This window comes from Corythoichthys intestinalis, chromosome 16, assembly GCF_030265065.1.
Source record: "Corythoichthys intestinalis isolate RoL2023-P3 chromosome 16, ASM3026506v1, whole genome shotgun sequence".
Lineage (NCBI taxonomy): Eukaryota > Metazoa > Chordata > Actinopteri > Syngnathiformes > Syngnathidae > Corythoichthys > Corythoichthys intestinalis.
Window position 1 is genome coordinate 27,915,218 of NC_080410.1, and position 20,655 is coordinate 27,935,872.

General features: G+C 39.1%; 1 protein-coding gene across 4 annotated transcripts; it reads right to left on the minus strand.

Moving 5' to 3' along the window:
* Nucleotides 1–20,398, minus strand: LOC130931810 (nuclear distribution protein nudE homolog 1-A-like). 4 transcript variants are annotated; one of them, XM_057860909.1, is made up of 8 exons: nt 20,026–20,142; nt 17,456–17,588; nt 12,972–13,125; nt 5,719–5,867; nt 1,893–2,029; nt 1,611–1,814; nt 816–907; nt 1–708 (listed from the first exon to the last, which is right to left on the minus strand). In XM_057860909.1, exons 2-8 carry the CDS (start codon nt 17,539–17,541, stop codon nt 598–600), a joined length of 933 nt encoding a protein of 310 aa, XP_057716892.1. In that variant the 5' UTR covers nt 17,542–17,588; nt 20,026–20,142; the 3' UTR covers nt 1–597. The 4 variants fall into 4 exon arrangements, with proteins under 4 accessions (XP_057716892.1, XP_057716891.1, XP_057716890.1 ...); XM_057860908.1 differs by having other exon boundaries at nt 2–708; nt 17,456–17,612; nt 20,026–20,135; XM_057860907.1 differs by lacking the exon at nt 20,026–20,142 and adding an exon at nt 20,233–20,397 and having other exon boundaries at nt 4–708; nt 17,456–17,612.
* Between the last annotated feature and the right edge of the window lie 257 nt (nt 20,399–20,655).

The window sequence follows — 20,655 nt, forward strand, 5'->3', positions numbered from 1 at the left end:
CTTGCATCTTGCCTCCTTACTCTTATTTTTTAACCGCTCGAAAACTGACAACTTAGAAAGCAAAGTAGAAAAAACAAAGAATTCTTTATTGCAAATACATCAAGGCCCAGCTGGTAAAGCAAAGCGACACATTTAAAAGGGGCTCAACATTTCAGTCACGCTTCCGTGAAAACATTTTGTCGGCAAGCTTGTACGAGAGGCGGTTCAAAGTGCAGTACCGCAAATGGCCACACGGTGTTAGTAGGCAATCGGACTGGGAAAAAAGTGCTATATTTTCAAGTTTTTAACGTTCAAAGAAGAAGTAACATTAGCGCCACAAGATGATCAAATTGCAACATTAGTGCCACAAGATGATCAAATTTTTCTGTCGGGGAAAGAAAGTTGTAAATTGTTCTTCCATTCAGTGGCTCTAATCCTCATTTACAAAGCGATTTGAAACATGACGTCAACAAAATTTGACTTTTCTTATGGAAACTTGTTCTGCTACAGCAGAACAAACAGTGTCGCACTCAAAACAAAAAACAATAACAAAAAAAATCAGTGAGTATTCAAGTGCAAGCACAGACGGACATTTTGATCTGGTTTCAAATCGACAGTTTAGCTCCACCTCTTGACGAGTCCGTTGGCGGGCGAGGCGTTTGGCGGTCTGCGTCCGGCGGGGTGCTCGTTGACATACTCGCGGCAGGACGCCAGCTTGGATTCCAAATTCTGGCAGTGAATGATTGTTTTAGTCCCATTGATGGACATAGACGTCCAATCTATTTGAAGGGGCAAGCAGTGACTGATCGCTAGCAAAAAAGTGCTAAAATTCTCACCCCAACTTTCCTGAGCAGCTCGCCGACGATATTGAGCGCCGAAATCCTGGCCGAAGTCGTCAGAGGAATCGCCGCCGCGCCGCCATTTGCATCTTCAAGGAATTGAAACTGAGTTTCAGTTAAATGTAAAAATGAAGTGTGTTATAATTATATATATAGTTATATCATTTATCGCAGCTTGAAATCGTACCAATTCCTTTAGTAAACGGCTGAAATTATTAGAAAACATTTTAAAATTGTTTAATTCATGTTTTCATGATGTTTAGGCCCTGAAAATATTTCAGTATTGGTTCAAAAAAAATGTATGAAATTTGAAATTATCCATTTATCATCAGAGTTAAAATAAGATTTCATTAGATTCAATACAGATTTTAACTATTGTCAGTCAACAATTAGGGTGTCATTAACTTCAATTATAACAAACTGAAAATGTTTTAAGTAACATTTAACAATCAACATTATATATTTTTTTTAAAATAACATTTCATATTTACATTTTAATTACTAATGGTGTCAGTAATTCAAGTTTTAAAATGTTTTCATGTATAAAACGCATGAACATATTCAAATGAATGTACATTTTTAGTTAAATTCAAATCAAAACTAATTTATGTTTTTATTGAACTGTTAAAAGTCATTCTTTTATATTTAAGTTTTTAAATCTTTTTGTATATGAAGCATAACATTTAAAGTATTGTCAGATTTGAATTGAAAGTTTTGTTGATTTTAATTTTATCATTACACTAATTTTATTTAACATTTTGTTAACGTGTAATCAACAAATTTTGGGCAGACCTTTGTTAACGGCAGGCGTTCGGGGTGTCCTGGCGGACATTTTGTCTTGCGTCCGTTTATCTGGAGGTGTCAGGGGCGGCGTGGGGAGGGGTGCCGTGGTCGATGATGATGATGACGACAATGGCGGTGGTGGTGAAGGCTCGGCGATGTTAGTGCTAGCGTGTGTTTGCTGCTTCTGCTGCACGGCCAGTTCTTGCCGCAGATCTGGAAAAAAAAAAAACTGAAAATCACCAACCTAGAAGGAAGTAGGCACGCACGCAGCACGAGTTGGTGAACTCAGACCTCTGGCCTCGTCCTTGAGCCTCTGCACAGACTCCAGAAGGTTCTCCTTGTCGTCCAGCTCGCTTTCCAGGAAGGCGTTCCTCTCGATGGCCTGGTTCATCCGCAGCTCAAAGTCTTCCAGGGACATGATGGTCGCCCTGGACACCACAAAAACAAACTTGCATACCTGCTGCAACAAGTTCATGCTCCCTAAATGTCTCATCAGCCCAGAGACATAAGCACACCCAAAGAGCGCGCATGCTCTCTACTGGCCAACTCGGAACCTACAGAACAATAAAAAGACCTCAATTATATCCATTTAATCAGCCCTGAGACAAAAAAATTAAAAATCGGGCTCCGAGGATCGATGCATATACATTCCTAGAAAATACCTGAAAAACGGAGTATTAGTCATTTTCGCTAGTGTCCTCACCAAGAATAACACAGATCTGGAGCCCTCGCTCCTGGTGGTCTGAAATACTAGGACTATCTAATACATTCTAGGCCTGAACGATATTGGAAAAAACTATTGTTGCGATTTTTTTGAGGTGTGCAATACATTGCGATATTATATTGCGATAGTAAAAAAAAAAAAATATATATATATATATATATATGTATATACAATTTTTTTTTTTTTTAAAGAAATTTTCACTAGATGACTTGAATAGCTGTTTGGAAATACTTTGCATGACACACCGTGACCACAGTGTATTCATATAATACCGTTTCATTTGTGAATGATTAAGATTGCTGTATTATTATGAAGGGATCCAGGAAGCAATGTCTGCACAAAATAGATAATTTATTGAACACAATATTTGACACTTCAACAGCAGCAAATACATTAAATGACAAATAAAAGAGCAGGTGCATTCGTCCCCTAAGTTTTTGACAAAATATAACAATAAATAAAAACTTCTGTAAAATAACAACAAAGTTGTAAACATAGTTGAACAAAAATATTAAATATGACAAATAAGAGTTGTTCACAAACTATAACAATAAATAAAAACCTCAGTAAAACAATAAAGTTGTCAACATATTTGAACTTAAATATTAAATCTGTCAAATAAAAGTGCAAGTGCATTAGTCCCCTGAGTTGTTTACACAAAATATAACAATATAAAACTGCAAAACTGCAACAAAGTTGTAAAAATATTTAAAAAATATTAAGTATCAAAACTTTATGTGCAGCTGTACTATAGTTATTTGAAAAATACGATTTACAATTAATTTAAATATAAAAGAAACAGAAACTCAATTGAACTTGTAAATAATTGAACTGAATAACAGCAAATAACTGATGAATAACAGAACCATTTTAACTCCCAAATTTCCTGCCTTCCTGATAGCTGTCACATGAATAAAAAGAAAAGACATTCCTGCAGCTGTGTTATGTATTTGTCTGCATATCGTCCACCTTCCTTGCTCAGCAATTCTCAACTGGGTCTCATAGGTTTTTGGCCAAGACTACTAGTTTATCCACCATTGCAGGCTTGAGACAACAACGTTGGCACGTAACAATGTTCCCACCTGTACTAAAAAGCCTCTGATGGGAAGCTCGTAGCAGGAATGCATAGATACCTGCGTTTTAAATGGTCCCACATGTTCGACGGATTACTTCTTGTTGAGGCAACCATGGCGAGGCACTGTCAACAGGGCTGTTTTTTGTTCCTTATATTCTTGTCGATAGCCAAAATACTTCCAAAACTCCTTTTGGAGACAGTCTTCCCTAGTCAACGTGTTGCTTGCTTTCACTTTGAAAACGGCCCCTCCTCCCTCCGCTCTGCTGTTCGGCCCCTCCTCCCTCCACTCCGCTGTAGCAGGGGAGGGGGAGGAGCCGATGACTGCGAGTTGGAGGGAATGAGATGAGAGGCTGTGCGCTCTCCTTCGCGCTCCTTCCTCAAAACAAACGTTTGTGGATTTTAAAAAATGAAATTAAAAAACTATCGCACGTCCTTGCGATGGGACTATTGCGCATGCGCACATCGCGATGGCGATGTTTAAACGATATATCGTTCAGGCCTAATACATTCCCACCATTGCTTAGGCGAAAACAACTCTGTCTTTAATGTGCCTGTGACACGAAAAAGCATGTTTATTTCACAATACACGCTGTATTTTATGCTCTTGAATGAAATGGACCACTTGGATGTGTAAAGAAGCGATCGATTTATTTATTAAAATTTTTTTAATCCCGCGCTACGAAAATGACAGACTTCCGGCTTCGGTCTCGCATTGAGGAAGAGGGCGCTGTGACGTGTACGGGAGAAGGAGTCCTCTTCACTATACAGCCGTACTGTTGTATGAGAAGGACTAAGGATTCAGCTGATTTTGCGGATTAATTCGTTTATTCTTTGCATCACGCCAGTCAAACGGCTGCAGAAAAATCTTGCTGTATGAGGGAGAGGCGTGTGCGCATTTTTGGGGTTTTAAAAAGTTCCCATTCACTGGTGGGTATTGGCCAAAACAAGCCCTACGACTGTAGGACCATGGGACTTACGAGGAAGTGAGTAAACATCGTGTTTTGTATTATGTCAAATACTGGGATCATTTTAATATGTAGGTGGCTTGCATTTTGTGGCTGACATGCTCCTTGTCCCCTCGGCCGACGACCGGCGGCTTGTCGCGCATCCCCCCGCCGGGAGAGCACTATATCTGCTTATTGCCCTCTTCATGTGCCTGGTGTTCTGTCAAATTTTCCAACCGATCAGAAATTGCAACTTTTAAAATAGCCACGAATAAAGCGATTACAAAGTAAACACTACAAGCTTTCTTTAAATAAAGGACTACTTACGTTTGATTATGGATGGGCATATAAAAAGCTCTCCTCATACACATACTGTCATGTTAGCTGCATAACAACTGCAGCCGCCTTCCTATGAGTTTCTCGCTGTTTACGACTTTGCTGTGTAGTAAAGCATTATTTTGCCATATTTGTGTTAACCATTTGGCAGCTACACGCTCCTCCAATGTCGGCCGGTTTGTCCAACGATCATTGTCCAGCTGCTTCCCCGCAAACGAGCCCTCTGCCCTCAGCAGGGGAACGGCGAGCTCAAAGTCGTTCGCCACCGGGCGGGTTGCCAATCGGCGAAGACAATCGACAACCCAGTCATCAAGTAAAATGATCCGGGCTAGTTATGTGTGATTTTCTGCTTCGAAGACTTTGAAACTTAGGGTTAGAATGTTGGCTAGCTGTCACGCCTCTTGGTTTGTTTACATTCTCCTACGCCTGGGAAGGGAAATGACATAAGCCCGACTTAGGTGGCATAAAATATCGTTCGGGAGGTGCGACAGGAAAAGTGAAGTCAACAGTTTTGACCATTATTGAGTAATTTTGCCATGTCGTCCTGAATAAATGCATTTTTATTATTTCATATTCCATTTAGCACAAGACTGTTATTTGTCATGACCATGCCATTTATTTAGCTATTGGGGAAAAATACTTTGATAAAAAGAATATCCCGTAAAAATATTGGGGTAGAGAGACTGAAACAATTACATTTTGCGGTTCTCTTAGTCGCGTTTTCTTGGTTCTGAATAATTCCCCCTCAATGGGCTGCATACTAAATCAGATGAAATCATTACTCTGCTGACGTCATCCACCTGTTGGGAATGCTAGAGCCCTATAATAGTAGGCGTGGCTAACCGGCAGATTAAAAGACTAATTTCTCGTCATCTGTGCTTTGCTAAATTGTTGTATATAGTCGAATAGTCTCAAAATATGATTCTAAGTCACATAACAATGCTATTGAGGACTTTTTTTCTCCTGTCGTACGCACTTTAAAGTAACACAATTCTCAGATTCATTCCGCGCCGACAACTGTAACGCCAGCTCGCTTACCTTTTGGCTCTCTCCAGGTCGTCGTTAGCCTGCTCCAACTCCCTGATGTACTTTTGCAGGTGGTCCCGAATGGACGTGGCCTCTGCTAGCTCGTCCTCCAATACGGACATTTGACGACACGCCTCAGAGTGCTGCGTGCCGTACTTCTCCTGCCGGAAAGACAGCATGAAATGCCAAACGAGTTCTACACTTTTGATGTCAACGGCAGGGAATGAGTTAAGTGCGTAATTGTGTGAGTGTAAACAGCCATGAAAGCCAATTTGGATCAGCTGATGATCGGGGAAGAATCTGTTCTTTCCACGTGTTTTCAGAGGGTCCTTTTAATATCCCCTTAATGGTCCAGAACCACAAACTCTTTAGACAAGTCAATCTTATGAAAATATTTCCCGCCTGAAGCGTAAAAAGATAAGACACTCCAAGTTACGTAACATTATATGTGGTTCCTCAGGGCAGCGAATGAAGGATTCTGGTCGTTTTAAAAGATGATTGGCAACGTGGTGTGAGCATGAGTGACCCGATTCTGAAGGGCCGTTTGTCATTTTTTCCGGCAATATTTACAAAATGTATTTAAAAAAAAAAAAAAAAAAAAAAAAAACGATAATGATACAGAACCCGACAAAAATACCCTGTGGGAAATTCCAAGCAATTATTACACACATCTAAAATTACTTGACTTAAAAAAATAAACAAATAAATATTTTTAATTGACATTAATTGCCATCCGTCTGGTTTGGGGATTTTTCTTTCGGTAATACAAAATGTTATACCGTACTTTTTGGACTATAAGCCGCTACTTTTTTCCCTCATTTTGAATCCTGTGGCTTATAGTCCAGTGCGGCTTATTTGTTGATTTATTTGTGTTAATAGGTAACACTTGCTTTGACAGCAGACCATCATAATTATGACATGACACAATCATGGACATTATTGATATTATGAGTTCTATCACTAACTCCATTTATGTCCAGCTCAGATATTTACATCCCATTCAGAAGGGAGATAATTTGCCAGATGACACAAAATGACATCTGTCATAAGCTCATGGCAGTGTCATTTCATAATTTTGATGGTCTTATGACTTGGTCTTATGGCACCACTGTCAAATAAAGTGTTCCCAAACATCATAACTAGCAATTATTGAAACAAATGGAACAGTAACTGAAGATATAATTAGCACAGAACATGATTTTTGATTGTTATTTACATTAGTAGCGCTGCAATTCATGTTAGGAGGCATGTTAGACGACAACAGTCTTGACAGCATGTGCCAGCAGAGGTTGACCGTCTCCCCCAAGAGAGCAGTGATGGCCAAATAAAGCTTCTTGAAGCAATAAATCTTTGCAGCTAATTGGTTCAAAGCTTCATGGTGGTTCATTTGATCTTATGACAGTCTTATGATGCCGCTGTCAAATATAGTGTTCCCGGTTAATATCTTTTGGTGTAAATATCCCATTATATAGTGAGGACAGCTGCGGCTTATGGTCCAGAGCTGCTTATCTATGATCAAATGTCGTTTTCGTGTCAAATTTGGTGGGTTGCGGCTTATAGTCAGGTGCGCCTTATAGTCCGAAAATTACAGTAACTAAAATAAATACATAAAAGTGTCTTTAAGCAAATTCCACATTATTTCCTCTAGAATGACGTAAAACAAATGCATAAAGTTAAAAGAGATTTATAAATATATATATATATTTATTTTGTTAATGTCTTAAAAATTGATCTGTTTTGGGTCTATTTTTTACAAAATGTTGTTTAATTTTTAGTTAGTCAATTTAAGATGACGTTTAACACTTCCTTCTCTTACCCTGCCACACCTGTGCACATCATCTCACCGTTGCCACCAACGTCGTGGGCTGTGTGTGGGCATAAAACCTTAGGTTATGAAGTCTATGCGTCTCGCCTGTGCACGTTATCACATTGCGAAGCCCCAAATTAGAACATCAGCAATAGGCCAATAAGAGTTACTGAGCATCATGGGAAAAATTCTGACCAAAAAGGAAATATAATCATTATACTAATACAGTGGTACTTCGACATACGATCACTGCGAATCACGATCTTGCGTAAAATTTGACCTGCCATTTGTTTCTACATCCGGCGACATGCTCGAAATACGTTGATTTATGACAGCACCGTAGTTTCTTTGATGTCCCGAAAGACGGACGTACAGCTTATTTTCTTGTGAGACAAATTAACATGGGTTCTAAGAAGGTTAGTGCAGGTGGTGAAAAAAGGAAAAAGGTGACGCTTACCATTGAAATGAAGATGGAAAAATATGAGCGCGGAGTGCGCGTCTGTGAATTGGCTCGACAATACAGCCGTAGAATGTCTACGATCTAGACCAGGAGCCGGAAACCCAAAATGTTGAAAGAGCCATATTAAGCCAAAATAACAAAAAAACAAATATGTCTGGAGCCGCAAAAAGTTAAAAGCCTTATGTAAGCATTATAATGAAGGCAACACATGTTGTATGTATCTATATTGGCTATAATGTATTAACCTACTATCAAAATAACTAAGTTGGCTATAAATTAAGGGAGTTCCAAAAAAATCGCTTATTAGATGCATGCGATTCGACACGTGACGATTCATTAAGGTTCAAAAACCATGATTTTCCCTAATAACTTTATGACAGCCGCCGGCAGGACACCTTTAACAGACGCACGCACAACGTTATGATGGATGCTGCCAGTTACTGAGCGAGAGATTTACTCCTTTTCAAAAGACTGGAAAATAAATTTGTGTATGAGACAAGCAGGGATCCAGCTGCTGCGCTTCTGTGTACAAGTTATTTTTTAGAGCAAAAGGGGAAGAGATAGAGTTCTTTGCTCCTTGTCTTTCGGTTGTCCAACAGTAGTTTCTAGTCATGTCAATTGAAAAATGTCCTGAGTGTGTTGCTAAGACCTGTGAGCGTCCATAAGAGGTGAGTACACGAACCCTCTTGTACTGTTTAGCCTTTATTGTTGTTGTTTTTAAGCTGTGTATTTTATATGTAGAACTTGTAAAACCATGATTAAGTACAGCGGTAAAACTATAAAAATGCGTAATAGTACAGAAATCTGTGAAAACAAAGTGTATTGGTTAAAAGAAGTCTTATTTCTATAGACACTTTGTTCCCAGAAAATTTGGTATTCATTCCACCTGTGTAAATGTTATCGTATTGAGAGAAATAAGTACAGCCTTTAAAATGGTTAATGTTTTTGCACTTTTTTGTATAAAAAAAAACAACAACAAAAAAAACAAAAAACAAAAAAAACAACAACAAAAAACCCAACAGTTTAAGGGCAGCTTTTTGTTGTATCAGCATGTTTCCATTGTTCCTATTGGATTATTAGGATATTTTAAATAAATAATGGACATAAATTTTGGTAAAGTTTGGCTACTTTATTAATTAGTAATAAATAATTAATTAGTAATTAATAAAGTAGCTCAGTGGTAGAGTAGTTGTCACCCAACCCAGAGGTTGTGGATTCAATTCTCTGCCCTGATGAACTCGCCTAAGTATCCTTGAGCAACATACTGAACCCCACATTGCTCCTGGTGCTGCGTCACCAGTAAGTAGGTAGATGGCGATGTAGTGTAAAGCGCTTTGAGCGCCTTGAAAGGTGGAAAAGCGCTATATAAGTATAACACCATTTAATGTATGATCGATAATCGTGATAACAGTGATCATCGTCAATACCGTGATCATTGTTCAATAATCGAATCGTAGCACCCTGAATTGTAATCAAATCGAATCGTGGGGTGCCTAAGATCGCACACCCCTACCATATATACATAATGAGCCTTCATGATTAAATGTTTATTTTCCTTGCTGTGCATTCTATAGAGAATGACGCACCACGTGACTACTTGTTGTTGTCCGATAGTGCCTCAAGTTTAACTTCATTACAATACTCTATTAACGAATTAAGTTTAATTGCTTTGATAAAATTAAAGAAATGCAATAAAGAAATCAAAATTTTGATGTCATTTGTATTATGAAGATTCGAAAAAAAACAACAAAATAGAATGTGCATAACGTGCTCCTTATCTGGGCAACAGACATTGTGCAACAAAACACAGCCTGCATTTTTTTTAAAAATAAAAGAGCACCCTTTTGAAAAGGTCAAGTATATAATCGGAGTTGACGTACCTGCATAAAAGCGATGGGTGTTCGATATCGATCACATCCCATGACTCATCACAGAGTATGCCGCAGCTGAATTAATGTCCTTGTTTTTCTGATCTGTGAAGTTGCCTACCATTTTTATGGCCCTTACCGTCTTTGTGCGAGAGGCATGTATTTGATTTTCTGTATCATTTCTATTTTGTTTTTGAAGTCTGCAAATAGGTGTTCTGATATGTTGATAAAGGACTTCTTCCTTTACCAGTCACCATCTGAACGATTTTCCACGCTTTATTTATCCTGTGTTGCAACAAACTCGCAGCAGGAGTGGAGTTTGGAGATAAAATCCACTTTTCAAATCCATTTTTGCACTCCTCTTATTTTGTCCGGAAGTAATGCAATTGCACCTACTGGGTACTCGACATTTACAAGGAAGGCATTTTACTTTTGCAGCCTTTTTTATCGTTTTACAAAAGGCTTTTAAATGAACCAAGCGATTAACTCAAACTAATTACATGATGAGGTTAACACGCTCAAAATCTCCCTACACAAATCTGTGTGCCTAATGTTTTGGCCAATGACTGCTTCATAAATGACTTTTATTTTCTCCTCGAGTTGAAGAGATGACCAACAAAAGAGTTATTCAGGCCCAGTTTCTCTTCTTTGCATAATGCCACAAGTCACAGAATGTTCCGTTTGGGTCTCGTGGCATTCCCGCCTGGAGGACGTGTGTAAAAAACATGTTCAGTAAATAAATATATTGCTTCTCCTTGTGAAAGCTTAGCACCTATGCTAATTTCTGCAGCGTGTTGATGGGATTTCACAATATCAGTTAGCATTAGGCTAGCTGAGTTATGTTCTGAGATGGATTGGAAGACATTTTTTTGTTCAAATCGTTTTTTTTCTCTTCAGTTTTAGTAACAATTTTACTATAAGTGAAAAGAGGCGCTTAAAGAGAATTATAATACTAAGGGGCTGTGAGATATCAATAGAAACGTTATGTGGCAAGATAACAAATATTAATAAAGTTAACAAAAAAATAAATCACATTCATGAGCAATTATCGAAAATAGATAGGAAATTACGAACATTTCCGAAAGTATTCCGGAAACAGCCGAATGGGGCTTTGACGTCACAGCCAGGAAACAAAAGATCGTGGCATGTGCCATCGTTGTTTATCGACGAGAGAGTTGCGTTCGTGTTTTATCCCAAAAAAAACAAAAAAAATCGCTAAAATGGTTCAAACCTGTCATGCTATGTGGTGTACAAATAGCCATTTGTCACAATGTAGTACCCGTGAGTTCCCGAACGCGAGAAAAAGAGCTGGACTACGCAGACAATGAGTAAATTTGGTCCGTGCAAAGAGGGCTAATTATGCAGACCCAGCCTCCGGCACGGTTTTGTGTGGTGCGCATTTTACACCTGAAAGCTATTCGAACTATGGACAAATGAAATGAGGTTTTCTAATTGCTGCTGAAAGCAGATGCGGTGCCCACCATACACGCGCAGCCCCCTATATGTCCCGAGATATCAAGAAAGAGGACGATGACTGGCACTGATGAGACCACCCCACCACCCCAGGCCAAGCAAAGGAGGGGAGCAGCCAAGCTCGAAATGGCCAGAGTGAGTACTCTTTTATAATAAAAAACATACCACGCATTGGATATACAGGGTGACCCAAAAAAACAGTTTACACTCAGTTGACTGCTTGTTTAAAAGCCATTGAAACATATCTAAATAGGTTGTCATGCTTAAGTGATTCATTAAGGTCACTCAATGCAGCTGGTAATCTCTCGTCTCTACAATTCCTGTGCTTCTGCTGAAAATGAAGAAAACTTTAGCTGGACCTGAATTGCTGCGTGCAGGTCTGACACCTACTGAGATTGCAGCAAATCTGAGAATATCCAGATGTGCAGTCTACAAAATTAAAAAGAAGCTGAAAGATAATGGAACAGCCTCACGAAAACCTGGGTCTGGAAGTGCCGATCTGTGCGGACCAAAAAGTTGATTGACAAGGTGATATGTGGCCACCCCAGAGTCCAGATCTCAATCCCCTGGATTATAGCATATGGGCAACTGTGGAGGACAGTGCCTGTAAGAAACCACAAACTTCTGTGGCAGCCTTGGAGAGGTCCATTGTTAGATCTTGGGAAAAGATGACAGCATCCTACATAAAGAAGACCTGTCAAGCGTTCCGCAGGCGCCTGGAGGCTGTTGTGACACTTAAGGGAGGACACATTGAAAAATAGAGTGTACTGTACATGTTCTTTACAATAATGTATAATTTGTGATTAAATTCTAATTCTAAGCTGAATAAACATGGCATTTAAGTTGTATTATGGCAGTGTAAACTTTTTTTGGGGTCACCCTGTAGGACTGGACACATGTATAAATTATCGCTCGTAAAATATATACAACAAATCCTCTAATCCCATTCATATTTGTGTCTGTTGGCATAGCAAAAACCTATGATAGCACAATAAATGATAATTATTCTATACATTATTTTGCGGTCACGGTGTATCAGCTTCACAAAAAGAAATGCAAAACAAACCATTCGGTGTCTCCCACATGATCTGTTGCCGGTGTTTCATCAGTGTGATTGCTCCCCTCAATGATTCTTTCATTAGGCTGCATTGGCTTTCGTTTGGGCTAAAATTGATAACCCAAAACACCAAAGAAAAGGTTTGTAACTCTCCTCGTCACCATTAGAAGAACCTTCGTTATGTCGGATTCGTCGCTGCAACTAGAAACAAAATTGTCCGCCATCATCGCCGCCATTCAGTACGAAGCACTGGGTGTTTCCTAGTTGTGACGTCACGCACACAATATGCGAGATTTCCGGGATCTCGGGCGCCGGTCGTTTTAGCTTGACAATCAATCCAAATTTGTATCATTTTCTTGGTGTTGCGATGTGTGTAATTACACGAAGTGGTATGATATGAATCCAAAAGGCATGCGTTTATGGATAAATGATGGAATATTAGAATTTCCCCAGGTGTTGTAATACTCTTTAAGGCATTGGGTGCCATTGATGGTGATAGACGTACAATACATTTGGATTGAGAGAGGCTGGCAGGGATTGAATTATCATTCCAAATGGATTGGACGTAAATATTTTAGCAATAAAAAAAATCCTGATTACCTTGTAGTTTTCCAGATCCGTTCTTAGGCGGTTGTTAGCAGCTAGCAGCTCGCGATTGCGCATTTCGTACGCTTTGAGTTCAGCTTCCAACTCGGCTTCATAGTCACGACTCATTTGCTGGAACTCCTGCAGCTCCTCGCGGGCCTCATTTTCACTGAAAACACATAAACACAAAAGATATTACTCATTAAAATGAGCGCAAGCTTAAGAAACACAATCATTGAGGAATCCAAAATTGATGTCCATCTGAGTAATGCTTATTTTCTGTGAATTCCACAGATTCTCTATCAATCTTGTGGCAACAAGCAAGTGACATTGCACAAGAGATCTTTTTTTTCCATCTGGTGTGACAAGCAAAAACAAGTAAACGTCCTATATCTGGTCTGATCATTTGGATAAAAGCCAAAGAATTTGGAGGGGACCATGTGAGAATGCTTTCATTGTCCTAAAATCAATTCATATTTGGAATTTAAGATAACACTGCGAGATATTTCTTTCCACAGTGTCAACAACTTCAAATTTTTTAATGTAACCTTGGACTTCAAGACTTGTAGGCTCTAATAAGCCGCACTTCTCTTTTACTAAAATTTTATTAGAAACACATAAAATACTGCAATTGATTTAAAAATCTATAATATTAAGTACATGTTTTGACCTACGTAGGGCGCCATGTTTTAAGCGCGCAATGGACGCTCGGGGTTATGACAGATTGTCACTGTCAACGAACACTACTCCAATTCCTTCTACGCGGCGAGACGTCCAACACATCCGTTAAAAGCGGCGAGTACTTACTATTTGTGTTTTTATTGAGTCTTATTAACTTTTCATTGCCTCAAAATACTTTCTGCAGGTGTTTCCCTCTCATACTTTTAACTATTGTGTTTACTTGTGGTAGCTTTAATGCAGATTGTTGATCTGTTGACCACATTAGTCACGTAGCGTATATAAACCACCCTTATTTCATATTACTACGTTTAAGTATTTTCTTAAGGCATCTTTACCAGTGTTGTCACAGATTACTTGAAAAAGTAATTTAATTACTGATTACGCCTCAAAAAAGTAATCTAGTTACTTTACTGATTACTTCATTAACAAAGTAACTAGGTTACTTTAAAAGTAATCTCTCAGTTACTTTTTACCCATTTTTCTCCCTTTGCCGCCTAAACATAAGAATGACAACAGAAAAATGTCATCACATGTAATTGACTTTCCGATGACTGAATTTAAAGGGGAATATCAGAATTTCGCGCTAGCTTAATAGCCACTCCGGAGCCCTGAAACTAACAAATATCTGACAAACTGCTTGGAATTTGTTGAAATCAACTCCACCGACCAATTAAACCCCGCTAACTTTAAGATTAAGCCTAATGTCAAAACTTCTGAATTTCGGGTTATGGTTAACAGCATATCAGTGCCAATGTAAAACAATGCAAACTGACGGCACAATAATCAACAACACACAAGTGGAATGTACAGTACAATAAACACAAAGGTGGTGGCGAGCGCGGATGCGCGTGCAGCCGTGCACATTAACCACCCGGAAGTACTCCTCTCAACATAAAACGCGGTCAATTTGGCCACAAAACGTGACGGCAACTAAGCACTTTACACTCAATCGGACTTACAACATATCCCGCAGATGCTAAACGAACACATCACCTCACGGCATAAATGTGCAACACGCATATGATGTAAACAAAGCTTGCCAAGTTGGAGCGATGACTGCCCGTCGTTGCTACGGCAAAGCTACGAAACGGCCGCGCATGTAGGGGGTCCAACCTTTTGCTGATACCCTCCAGAATGAAGGAAAAATACTCACCTTCATTCATGGACATCCACAGATCAACATTCTCTCGCAACGTCTCAACACTTGCCGCGAATGTTCACCCGCCTCAGTCCCACAACACGTGACGCGAGTCCAAAACAGGAAATAGCTAAGAGGTTGTCATGGAAACACATACCGGGAACCTTTTATTTTAGCATTTTCTATTCAAAATGCTCTTCGTACATGACTACAATATTCTTCATTCTACATACGTTATGAGGCAATGAAAAAATAGTAACGCAGAGACACTTAGGAAACTAACTTTAATCAGATTACTGGTGTAGAAAAATGAACGCGTTAGATTACTCGTTACTGAAAAAAGTAATCAGATTACAGTAACGCGTTACTAACTAACGCGTTACTGACAACACTGATCTTTACTATGTTTTGTCTGTATGCATCTAAACAAAACAAGCTGAAAGCGCACGATAGTACTTTGGGTGTCAAATTCGCCTCTTGTATGACATTTCGTCGGTGTAGCACATTTTGGCAGAACACCGTTTTTTTCCCCCTTAATCTCGTGTCGTCTCATCCCGTCTTTCCTGTTCATTTTGTTTTTGCTGCTCGTTCTATGAAATATCGACAGTGCTGTGTCATGTTCATTAATGTTCCTCTCAGGTTCACATTGAAAGAGTTGAACAGATGACATGTTTATGTCGCTAGAGTCATACTCTGGAAGCCCAGCAGTGTAACCATGTGACGTCACCACGCTGCAACGTCAACAACAATGGTGACCTACAAGTTCAACTAATTTTACAAATTGTATAAAAGCGAAAACATCAAGATGGGTTTCAATATCAAATTATTTTAACTCATAATAACGTTTATCTTTTAAAGCGGATGTTCAGGATTTTTTACATTAGGCTTAATCTTCGTGTTAACGGGGGTTTTGTTAGTTGGTGGAGTTGATTTTAGTGCTGCAACGATTAAACGATTAACTCGAGTATTCGATTAGAAAAAATATTCGAATTCAATTTTGTTGCTTCGAGTATTCGTTTAATTAAAGTGGCATTGTACTGGTTTATTTTGAAAGTGTTTGCATTTTGTTTGATTGATTAGGGTGGATACACTGCCCTCTGGTCTGCCTCTTTTCACATGGCTGAATCCAACTGCTCCCTGTTAAGACCAACGTAAGTTTTTGTTTGAGCTAATGTTTTTAATGTGGTCATAATTTAATTCATAGGTATATTTAGCCATTTTTTGTGAGAATATGTGTCTGAACCATTTGTTAATAGCATTGTAAAAAAAAAAAAAAAACTGTAGCATGTTATAGCATCTAAGCTAGGGGACTTTTTCTATGTAAGTTAGCCAATTGTTCTTATGTTGTACATAGATCCTCATTAAAAAAAAAAAAATTAATACCGTTTGAGGCTCAGCTCAGGTATTTTAATTTTTCATGTACCTTATCCGATTACTCGATTATTCGAACTAACTAGTCCATCGATTAATCGACTACTAAAATATTCATTAGCTGCAGCCCTATTTGATTTCAACGAATTCCACTTCGTTTGAAAGTTATTTGTTAGTTTCAGGGGTCCGGAACGGCTAACCTAGCGCGAGTCAATGGCACTAGTATAGCATGCCAATAAAAAACAACATATACACACATGAAAATCTTCGATAACCCATGCAATCAATGGTGTTGGCTATGTTTTCAGGATAAAGTTATTAAAACTTACCATTGCATGTCAATAATTGCAGTATGAACAGCAACATTTGTTATCCAGAAGCTCTGCAGAGGAGCAGGGCGGAGTGATATCACATCGGGGGGTTTTTTCACCGCTGATTTTTTTATGTCGGAGCCAGCAGCAAGTGACCAGTTTATATTTTTCCTCATTCTTCATAGCGAATTTGTGGAAACTTTCCTTTGCCCGTTTCTCCTATATGTTTCCACAGCCTCTAAATGCACATTTTGCCATGTTGCCGGCTATCAGTTAACTCAGCAGACTAATGCTGCATTCGAGGAAGGGTGAGAAGTCAGATTTTCCAACCTCTGATCTGGAAAAATATCATTAGTTCGCCTCCACTATTTGATTGCTTATGAGATGTCAGGTTTGCTGAAGGTCGAACTGTATTTTGAAGGCCAAAATAAAAAAAAACTGGTGGCGAACAGCCATCTTTGCTGTTTACATTCGCTTGGAATGCTTTAGTTCGCAACTGGTACCCTCCGAGCGGGATAAGTCCGACTTCCCTCCTTCCTCGAATGCAGCGCGAGAATGAGTGACCAAAGCACTCCTCTTTATTGGGGTCGTATTACGCATTTAAAAAAAAAAATATATAGTCCTACAGAATGAAATCAATAACAGCAGTTTGGTGTGACATTGTTTTGGCCGCATGGGTGTTTTGAAACAATGATCTGTGTTTTGAATTTATTTGACTATGTTGGATCTGTTCGTAGATCTGTATCGTTTTTTTTTTGTTTTTTTTTAATTAGCATGCTATAATGGTGGCATTGACTCACGCTAGCTTAGCCACTCCGGAGCCCTGAAACTAAAAAATAACTTGCAAACGAAACAGAATTTGTTGAAATCAACTCCACCAACTAACTAAACCCCTGCTAAATCAAGGTTTAGGCCGAATGTCAAAAATCCTTAACTTCCGCTTCTTTTAAGAACTACAAGTCTTTCTATCCTTGGATCCCTTTAAGATGGAAACAAACCTCTGTTGGTGCTTGGCAGCTTGCTCCTTCCAGTAGTGAACTTCCTCCTTCAAGGATCCAAACTCAGGAGTGTCCGGATCCTCCATCTCCAGCACCAGCCTGGCTGAGAACAGCCTCAGTTGCTCAGATGGGCCTGGTGCAAACAAACAGTTTAGACCTGAAGAAAAGCCCAATTGGAAGCAGTGAATTTGAGTGTTCAAAATCAACTTGTGACATGTATGAATGTATCAGTTTGGAAAATGGCCAAATTTTAGTTTCATCTACATTTTAAATCAAAAGTGGTGTATTTTGTTTGGAAAGGGAAAAGAGTAAAGGCCATTTATGATTTTCTATCATATTCAGTCAAATATTTTTCATTCTGATTGTGCGCATTATCCCTTTCATGCACAACTTATGATTTATTTTTCTTAAATGTTTTTATTACGTTCAAATAAGACTGAGGTCTCAAAACTGCGACCCACAAAACAATATTCTGTGCCCCCCATTTGACATCCAATTTTAGTATTGGTGTTGCCTGCATGTATTTTGTGACGGGCATTGAAAAAAATATATACAGTGCTGGCCAAAAGTATTGGCCACCCCACAATTCTGTCAAATAATGCTCAATTTCTCCCAGAAAATGATTGCAATTACAAATGCTTTCGTAGTAATATCTTCAGTGATTTTGCTTGCAATGAAAAAACACAAACGAGAATGAAAAAAAACAAAAAAAAAACATTTTACACAAAACTCCAAAAATGTGCCAGACAAAAGTACTGGCACCCTTTGAAAAATCATGTGATGCTTCTCTAATTTGACGCACCTGTTACTTACCTGTGGCACATAACAGGTGGTGGCAATAACTAAATCACACTTGCAGCCAGTTAAAATGGATTAAAGTTGACTCCACCTCTGTCCTGTGTCCTTGTGTGTACCACATTGAGAAAGGGAAAAAAGAACTGTGAGGACTTGAGAAGCAAAATTGTGAGGAAGCATGGGCAATCTCAAGGCTACAAGTCCATCTCCAAAGACCTAAATGTTCCTTTGTCTGCCGTGCGCATTGTCATCAATAAGTGTAAAGCCCATGGCACCGTTGCCAACCTCCCTAGATGTGGGTTGAAAATTAAAATTGACAAGATTTCAACGAAAGATTGTGCGGATGGTGGATAAAGAACCTCGACTAACATCCAAACAAGTTCAAGCCGTCCTGCAGTCCGAGGGTACAACAGTGTTAACCCGTACTATCCGTCAACGTCTGAATGAAAAGGGACTCTAAGGTAGGATACCCAGGAAGACCCAACTTCTGACCCAGAGACATAAAAAAAAAAAACAGGCTGGAGTTTGCCAAAACTTACCTGAAAAGCCAAAAACGTTTTGGAAGAATGTTCTCTGGTCAGATGAGACAAAAGTATAGCTTTTTGGGAAAAGGCATCAACATAGAGTTTACAAGGGAAAAAACGAGGCCTTCAAAGAAAAGAATACAGTCCCCACAGTAAACATGGCGGAGGTTCCCTGATGTTTTGGGGTTGCTTTGCTTCCTCTGGCACTGGACTGCTTGACCGTGTGCATGGCATTATGAAGTCTGAAGACTACCAACAAATTCTGCCGCATAATGTAGGGCCCAGTGTGAGAAAGCTGTGTGCATCAGAAGTCATGGGTCGTCGAGCAGGACAATGACCCAAAACACACTTCAAAAAGCACTGGAAAATGGTTTGAGAAAAAGCCCTGGAGACTTTTAAAGTGGCCAGCAATGAGTCCAGACCTGAACCCCATAGAACACCTGTGGAGAAATCTGAAAATGGCAGTTTGGAGAAGGCACCCTTCAAATATCAGAGACCTGGAGCAGTTGGCCAAAGAAGAATGGTCTAAAATTCCAGCAGAGCATTTTAAGAATCTCATTGATGGTTACCGGAAGCGGTTGTTCGCAGTTATTTTCTCTAAAGGTTGTGCTACCAAGTGTTAGAATGAGGGTGCCAATACTTTTGTCCGGTCCATTTTTGGAGTTTTGTTTGAAATGATAATGACCCCCCCCCCCCCCCCCAAATTCTCTTTTGTGTTTTTTTTCCATTGCAAGCAAAATAAATGAAGATATTACTACCAAAGCATTTGTAATTGCAGTCATTTTCTGGAATGTTTTTGTTGTTGTTCGTTTTGAGACCTCACACATCTTAAATCTTTGGCTGGCATTGACGGCAACAGACGTCCAATCAATTTAAACTGGGAAAGGTTGGAAGTCCTCAAAACTTTTAAGAAAATCCCTGGTCTCGTGTACAAAATAGCCAATTCCACACTCTTTTGAACCTTTAAATATACAAGTCTATTTTGCAAGTATAAAACAGACAAATTACTCTTCAGGATTCGCTCTAACATTTGTTCAACTTTTACACTCAATTTACCGATGTTTATTATTGTAGAGATAACTGCAAACGTTATTCGACACCAAAATAAAAAAATTCTACCGTCAAATAACAATTAAAAAATTTTAATTCAATGTTTGAACATGTTAAACCATGTCTAATCCTGCTCGGAAAAAAAACATGCTCCAAAATCATGTAATTATTTCGAAAAAAATATATATCATAATTACTTACTTCTCAAGGTTTTATGCAGCTCCAATTTAGCAAGCCAATGAACAAGAGAGTGAATGGAATCTCCTCACGGCTTTTTAAATGCAAATAAGTTAGCTGGTCGTGCTAAGGGGAGTTAACCATTTAAACCCCAGCTGACATAAACACACTGCAGCTCTCCAGGGAGAAAGTATCGTCAAAAACTGACAAAACACCGAAAATTTCACTCACCGTCGATTGAATTTCTCTAAGACGACCAGTCTTTCTGGGTAGATGTTATTTCCAGAAATTTAGAAAACACTTTGCCCGGAGTTGGGAGTCACAAAGTTACAGCCGCTCCGGGACGAGGACGTCGAACAATAAACGCTACCATTCATATTGTCCGGAACCGTCCACCAATCACAAGTTACGTGTCCGGTCACTTCTGCCACTCCTATTGGTCGTTAAAGCAGCCAGTGAAACTAGCTAGCCAATCAGAGAAGCTATTCCGAAATGGGGCGTATATGCGAATCTCCCCAAATCCAGACGTTTTAATGGATTAGTTGGGGACCGTGATGCCTTCGATTACTGTCGGAAATCTAAAACATCACCCAATCATCGATTAATATGATTGATTTTGGGTTGCAAATTAATCAAAATGGCGTCTCTTGTTGC

What these genes read in the sequence shown, in the direction of transcription:
- LOC130931810 (XM_057860909.1), bottom strand. Translation starts at nt 17,541, where the DNA reads ATGGAGGATCCGGACACTCCTGAGTTTGGATCCTTGAAGGAGGAAGTT. An exon ending in GCTGCCAAGCACCAACAGAG is followed by an intron (nt 13,126 to 17,455) that starts GTTTGTTTCCAT and finishes ATGTGTTTTCAG; the next exon opens with TGAAAATGAGGCCCGCGAGG. An exon ending in AGCTGCTCAGGAAAGTTGGG is followed by an intron (nt 709 to 815) that starts GTGAGAATTTTA and finishes ATTCACTGCCAG; the next exon opens with AATTTGGAATCCAAGCTGGC.